At 47.1% G+C, this 7,479-nt stretch overlaps 1 protein-coding gene across 3 annotated transcripts; it reads left to right on the forward strand.

Moving 5' to 3' along the window:
• Nucleotides 1-880: 880 nt before the first annotated feature.
• On the forward strand, nt 881-7,113 carry MAF (MAF bZIP transcription factor). 3 transcript variants are annotated; one of them, XR_008554915.1, is made up of 3 exons: nt 881-2,191; nt 2,589-2,755; nt 6,354-6,490. XR_008554915.1 is itself a non-coding variant. In XM_054710327.1 (3 exons), exons 1-3 carry the CDS (start codon nt 1,068-1,070, stop codon nt 6,887-6,889), a joined length of 1,230 nt encoding a protein of 409 aa, XP_054566302.1. In that variant the 5' UTR covers nt 881-1,067; the 3' UTR covers nt 6,890-7,113. The 3 variants fall into 3 exon arrangements, 2 of the variants coding, with proteins under 2 accessions (XP_054566302.1, XP_027998644.2); XM_054710327.1 differs by lacking the exon at nt 2,589-2,755 and adding an exon at nt 6,886-7,113 and having other exon boundaries at nt 6,354-6,455; XM_028142843.2 differs by lacking the exon at nt 6,354-6,490 and having other exon boundaries at nt 2,589-4,471.
• Nucleotides 7,114-7,479: the final 366 nt, after the last annotated feature.

Raw genomic sequence — 7,479 nt, forward strand, 5'->3', positions numbered from 1 at the left:
TTTGTGCTCCGCTTTGCTCCCTCCGGGGGAGGTTGCGGCGCGGGAAGGGTTAAGCGCGCCTGTCCCAGCTGACAGTCAGCTGATTGGGCCCTGATTGACAGCTCCGAAAAGTTTCCTTGTTTCTATACTATTATGCTAATCGCGGCCGCTCTCGCCGCCTCTCATTGGCCCGGAGTACCAGTCAATTTCCCATCTGGGCCTGACGTCACAAGTACTATAAAACTCAGCAATTGCTTTAAACTCTTCTTGCTGGATCAGAGGCTTTAAAATCTTTTTTCATCTTCGAGCTGTAGCTCAGGCTGCTCATCGGCTCGGCCTCCCCCCTTTTGCTCTCTGCCTCGCCTTTCCCCAGGACTTCGCTATTTTGCTTTTTTTTTTTTTAAAGAAAAAAAAAAAAGGCAAGAAAGAACTCAACTCCCCCCTCCCTTTCCTCGAGCCCGGCTGCACCTCTGTCTTGCACTTTGCACGGAGAAAGCGCGCGAGGGAGAGAGAGAGGAAAGAAAAAAAAATAAAAAAAAGAGCCAGGCAGAAGAGGAGGCGAGAAGCATGAAGTGTTAACTCCCCCGTGCCAAGGCCCGCGCCGCTCGGACAGCCGCCCGCCGCGCCTCCAGCCCCGAGCGGCCGCTGCGCGCGCCCCGCCTGCAGCCCGGCCGGCGAGGCGAGCCCTCCTTATGCAAAGCGCGCAGCGGAGCGGCGAGCGGGGGACGCCGCACCACCGGCCGGGCTCCTCCGGCTTCGCCGCCGCTGCCACCGCAGCCCGCGGAGGACCTTTCCGAGCCTGAAGCCGCCGGCTCGGCGCGCACTAAGGAGAGCAGGCGAGGAGGGGCCGGGGCGAGCGAGCATATTGGCGTGAGCAGTGGGGGAGGGAGGGCGGACGCGGGGGGCGCGGGCAGGGCGGGGGGGTGTGTGCGCGCTCGGAGGTTTCGGGCCAGCCACCGCCGCGCGAGCTAGAAGCGCCCCAGCCCGGCAAGCTGGCTCACCCGCTGGCCACCCAGCACAGCCCGCTGGCCCCTCTCCTGCAGCCCATCTGGCGGAGCGGCGGCGGCGGCGGCGGCGGCGGCAGGAGAATGGCATCAGAACTGGCAATGAGCAACTCCGACCTGCCCACCAGTCCCCTGGCCATGGAATATGTTAATGACTTCGATCTGATGAAGTTTGAAGTGAAAAAGGAACCGGTGGAGACCGACCGCATCATCAGCCAGTGCGGCCGTCTCATCGCCGGGGGCTCGCTGTCCTCCACCCCCATGAGCACGCCTTGCAGCTCGGTGCCCCCTTCCCCCAGCTTCTCGGCGCCCAGCCCGGGCTCGGGCAGCGAGCAGAAGGCGCACCTGGAAGACTACTACTGGATGACCGGCTACCCGCAGCAGCTGAACCCCGAGGCGCTGGGCTTCAGCCCCGAGGACGCGGTCGAGGCGCTCATCAGCAACAGCCACCAGCTCCAGGGCGGCTTCGATGGCTATGCGCGCGGGGCGCAGCAGCTGGCATCCGCGGCCGGGGCCGGCGCCGGCGCCTCCCTGGGCGGCAGCGGCGAAGAGATGGGCCCCGCCGCCGCCGTGGTGTCCGCCGTGATCGCCGCGGCCGCAGCGCAGAGCGGCGCGGGGCCGCACTACCACCACCACCACCACCACCACGCCGCCGGCCACCACCACCACCCGACGGCCGGCGCTCCGGGCGCCCCGGGCGGCGCGTCCGCCTCGGCCGGTGGCGCGGGCGGCACGGGCGGCGGGGGCCCGGCTAGCGCCGGGGGCGGCGGCGGAGGTGGCGGCGGCGGCGGCGGCGGCGGGGGCGCGGCGGGGGCGGGGGGCGCCCTGCACCCGCACCACGCCGCGGGCGGCCTGCACTTCGACGACCGCTTCTCAGACGAGCAGCTGGTGACCATGTCCGTGCGCGAGCTGAACCGGCAGCTGCGCGGGGTCAGCAAGGAGGAGGTGATCCGGCTGAAGCAGAAGAGGCGGACCCTGAAAAACCGCGGCTATGCCCAGTCCTGCCGCTTCAAGAGGGTGCAGCAGAGACACGTCCTGGAGTCCGAGAAGAACCAGCTGCTGCAGCAGGTCGACCACCTCAAGCAGGAGATCTCCAGGCTGGTGCGCGAGAGGGACGCGTACAAGGAGAAATACGAGAAGTTGGTGAGCAGCGGCTTCCGAGAAAACGGCTCGAGCAGCGACAACCCGTCCTCTCCCGAGTTTTTCATGTGAGTCTGACACGCGATCCCAGCTAGCCACCTTGATAAGTGCTCCGTGGGGGTCCGACTCGGGAGTGGGCTTGCTAGTTCCAGAGCCACGCTGGCCACCACCTCGCCCCCTTCCCTGCCAAGTTTGCCCCCACCCCCAGATGCCCCAAACACACACACACACACCCTGCCCCGAGTTGGTGGCGGCGGTGGCTGTTTTTAAATTGGGGAGGGAATGGATGTCTGGCTCCTGGATTGCCAATCTGAAAATCTCCATAACTTGGTAGCTTGGTGTTTTTTTTTTTATGCCCCCCCCCGTCCCCCCTTGCACAATGTTCAAAGATCTCAGCAGAGTTCTTCATGCTCACCTTTGAAGCCTGCATCATTTACATATTTTTTTTTTCTTTTTCTTCTTCAGTTCATGAGCTGGTGTTCCATTTTCTGTGTGTGTTTTCATTTTGTTTGGATTTTTTTTTTTTAATTCTACTTTTTTGGAGCTTGCTGTGTTGACCTTTTTTTTCCAACCTCTACCCTCAACTCCCTCTCAACCCATCTCTTCTGGGATAAAAGAGGAAAAAAGCTAAGGTGTTTTGTTTTTTTTTTTTTCTCCACCTGAGTTCTTCATGTGAGATTGAGCTTGCAAAGGAAAAACAATGTGAAATGTTATAGACTTGCAGCGTGCTGAGTTCCATCGGGGTTTTTTTTTTTTAGCACTGTTACGCTAAAATAGAGAAAAAATCCTCATGAACCTGCCACAATCAAGCCTGCATCAACCTTCTGGGTGTGACTTGTGAGTTTTGGCCTTATGATGCCAAATCTGAGAGTTTAGTCTGCCATTAAAAAAAACTCATTCTCATCTCATGCATTATTATGCTTGCTACTTTCTCTTAGCAACGATGAACTATAACTGTTTCAAAAACTTTATGGAAAAGAGACATTATATTAATAAAAAAAAAGCCTGCATGCTGGACATGTATGGTATAATTATTTTTTCTTTTCTTTTTTTTTTTTCCTTTTGGCTTGGAAATGGACGTTCAAAGACTTATGGCATGGCATTCATACTCTTGTTTTATTGTCTCATGACTTTTTTGAGTTCAGAACGAAAAAGTGCAACCCTAGAGCCTTCTTCCCATGAAAGTTTGCATCTGCTCCAAAACTGCTTTGAGTTACTCAGAACTTCAGCCTCCCATTGTAAATGCACTGAAGGCATTCCTTGTCAAAGATGCCAGAATGGGTTAAAAAATTTAAATGGCAAACAGTAAAGAACTCCTAATGTTTTCTTTTTAGTAAGAATGACACCCCACTTGGGGGACTCAAATTGTGCTGTTTCCGAAAGCAGTCTAAAATTTATTTTTTCAAGAAAGAAATCTGCCCCGTTATTTTTGGTTTGTTTTATTTTTATTTTATTTTTTTTTCTTTTTTGCTTTTGGTCATTGTCAAATGTGGAATGCTATGGGTTTCTAGTATATAATTTAATTCTAGTTTTTATAATCTGTTAGCCCAGTTAAAATGTATGCTACAGATAAAGGAATGTTATAGATAAATTTGAAAGAGTTAGGTCTGTTTAGCTGTAGATTTTTTAAAAGATTGATGCACTAAATTGTTTACTGTTGTGATGTTAAGGGGGGTAGAGTTTGCAAGGGGACTGTTTAAAAAGTAGCTTATACAGCATGTGCTTGCAACTTAAATATAAGTTGGGTATGTGTAGTCTTTGCTATACCACTGACTGTATTGAAAACCAAAGTATTAAAAGGGGAAACACCCCTGTTTATATCTGTAGGGGTATTTTACATTCAAAATGTATGTGTTGTTTTTTTTTCAAAATTAAAGTATTTGGGACTGAATTGCACTAAGATATAACCTGCAAGCATATAATACAAAAAAAAATGCAAAACTGTTTAGAACGCTAATAAAATTTATGCAGTTATAAAAATGGCATTACTGCACAGTTTTAAAATGATGCAGATTTTTTTACAGTTGTATTGTGGTGCAGAACTGGATTTTCTGTAACTTAAAAAAAAAATCCACAGTTTTAAAGGCAATAATCAGTAAATGTTATTTTCAGGGACTGACATCCTGTCTTTAAAAAAAAAAATGAAAAGTAAATCTTACCACAATAAATATAAAAAAATCTTGTCAGTTACTTTTCTTTTACATATTTTGCTGTGCAAAATTGTTTTATATCTTGAGTTACTAACTAACCACGCGTGATGTTCCTATGTGCTTTTCTTTCATTTTCAATTCTGGTTATATCAAGAGAAAGAATAATCTACAATAATAAACTGCATTTTTTTTTTTTGATTCTGTACTCAGTTTCTTAGTGTACAGTTTAACTGGGCCCAACACCGCATTAGAAGTGTAAAATGCACCCTTTTCTCCAGAGGAAGGATTAATGGAGGAGTAGGGAGGCAATAACTCAGGGTGAAGCATAGGCTGTTTGGTGAGGTGGGAGGAGGCCAGTTCCTTTTAATAATTAGCAATATTTAATATAAATATAAATTATGACCTCTCATATTTTACACCCCCACCACCCCTCCACCCCTAAAGTTTTCAAAGGAGTTGAGCTATCAGTGCCCTCTGGTGAAAACAAACATTCCCAGCCATAGAGCAGGGCCTTCGCAGCATCGCCTGAGCATCTGAGCCAGCAGTGTGCCCATCGAGAGGAAAATAAGCCAGGAAAATTAGGCATGGCAGAGGTGGCTTGGGTGCCTGTGCGTTTAATGGCAAAGATCACCAATGCTCACTTCGGGGCTAAAATTGATTATTTTCCCTTCTTCCCTTACACGCCAGGATTTTCTTGTTAGCAAGGCCTGACAAGATGTAACATCAACACTTTGGACAAATCAAAGTTGTTTGTGTTTTAACTTTGAAGGTCATTTTTCTTCAATAGGAAAAAGAAAAATCCACCCCTCACTTATAGAACTCCAAGTACATATCTGGGTTTAAGCTCTGTTATTAAATCATATTTCCCGGTAAATATTTCACAGAGGGCTTCTCCACTAAGATGAGCTGGTAATGATTTCAGATCACCTTCGTTCCTGAAATACACTCCCCAAAACAGTGTCCTGGTGGAATAAAGGCTGTGCTTTGATTTGTTGGTATCTACCCCCCAAAACATGTTGTGTATCATTTGGAAAGTCTTGCGCTACCTTCCCCAACAGCACTGACCTATTTTTAAAATGACACAAATTCATGCAACTCTTGGTCAACTTCCCCTAGAATTCTAACACTAACAGAATGTTAGACAAAGCCAATACTGTTTTGAAAATAGAGCTAAACACCATGACTTTTGCTTTATTTCGTTTTCCGTTTCTTTTTTAAGATAATATTGCAACTCTGACCGAAGGCCTTATTTTGAAGAAAACAGGTTGTGCTTGGCGCTGATGAGTTCTGGCCAGTTTATCATCATGTCTTCCTTCCCCCCACCCCCCTTTTTGTTTTTCCCATAAACAGCACATACCCTGTACGTTTTGACCTTCCTTTCTGTGCCAGTTTGGATAGGGCTCCCAAATACACATTTAATTTTGCCTGGCAAAAGTCTTAATAGTAAACCACTTCACGTGCTAGATGTTAGTTGCTCTCTGCTTCCGAGATTTTTTTTCTTTTCTTTCCTCTGATCCCGACTCCGGGATAGGCCATCTCCCCCCAAAGAAGCAGAAATGAAGATGTCACTGATGCAAAAAAACTCAGCATCAGATGACATATTTTAGGCAAACACATTCTTAAAATAAGAGTGACATTCAGGATGGAGTTATTGTGGTGATCTCATGAGGAATGGGACTTGGGAGAAAAATACAGTTGGGTAACAATTAAGGATTTTGATAGAACCCTACAGGCAGTTCAATATAATAAGAAAGCTCTGGCCCAAAACATTAGAAGGCAAGCAGAGGGGTGCCGACAAAAATGGGGTTTTGGTGGCTGTCTGTAAGAGAAGGTTAGCGCCTAGTGAAAGGTGTTTTTGAAAATAATTGTTGCTAAAAACTTCGAAGTAGAGCGGTGAACACAAATACATGCTTTTTTAACAAAGAAATCCTAAATCCTGCCTAAGTGTCCCTGTTACAAATAAGTCTCTAAATTAAATATAAATAAATATATATATATATAATGAAATCTAGCTTTCCCTTTACACTGCATTTGAGTCTTTGTCTAAATAGTGTTAAAATTCCTTTCATTCCAATTACAGAACTGAGCCCACTCGCAAGTTGGAGCCATCAGTGGGATTCGCTACATTTTGGAAGCCCCAGCAACATGTACTTACCAGTGTATTTCATGAAATGAAATTTATGTGAGAACTGTGCATTAAAAAATATATTGTCAGTAGCAGTAGTATTATCTGCAGTGGTAGGCTACAACCTGCCCCTGACTTCCGTTTAGTCTCCTTCCTTTTGAAAGAAAAATGTTTGCGTTAGAGAACAAGGCTCTTAAATATATAACCTCCGTATTAATTAATTATGCCACTTGTCTGAGGGTCGTCTATACTGACCCGTAGCAAAGCGAACCGGTGCTTGTCGCTTTAAGATGTGCGGAACTGGAATAGGCGCAGTTGTTTTCCAATGTAATATTCGTTTTTAAAAACCCACTGAAATGTAAAACATAGATACATATACATTTATAGGAAGGGAAGAATCCCAAAGGGTACCAGCTAGCAGTTGTAAAGCATATGTAGACATGCACTCTCAATAGTACTTTTTCACGCTTCATTGTTTCCCTGGCAGATAATTTCACCAAGGAGAAAAAAATATTGGACTCCCCCCTCTTCTCAACCACCCCCCCCCCATCCCGCCCCAAAGCAGATGCCATGGGCAGAAGCTTTAGCAGAGCCTGGCTTTCTCGGAGGCCCCAGATAATGTTGTATGTATCAGTGATGTCAAATGTGTTTATTTATCAGACTCAGCCGTAAATGAAAACAATGTGTAGCAAAATACAAAGTTAAGTTAAATACACACCCTCCTTGTGTGCTTTTTTTGCCCTCCCCCTTTTCTGTTCCCAAACATTCACGAGATGACTTCCCTTTAATTTCCCTGCTCCTTGTATGTTTCCTCTCTCAAAGCCATGTAATAACTTTTTACAACGCATCTGACACATTAATAGAGTGGCATCAAATAGGCAGCGATTCCACTTCCTGATCTTGGGGAGGAAATGATGTCTCAATATCATATTTATTTATCTGTCTCCATGCCATAACCACCCGGGGCCCCTTTCTACACAGGCCGCTGTGGAGGGGGAAATGCCCTATATTTATTACTGAATGTAGGATCCTAAAGCTCTGATCGTTTCGCCCTTATACCTACTCCCGCCCCCCCCCCCCC

Source organism: Eptesicus fuscus, chromosome 21 (genome assembly GCF_027574615.1).
Source record: "Eptesicus fuscus isolate TK198812 chromosome 21, DD_ASM_mEF_20220401, whole genome shotgun sequence".
Taxonomy (NCBI): Eukaryota; Metazoa; Chordata; class Mammalia; order Chiroptera; family Vespertilionidae; genus Eptesicus; species Eptesicus fuscus.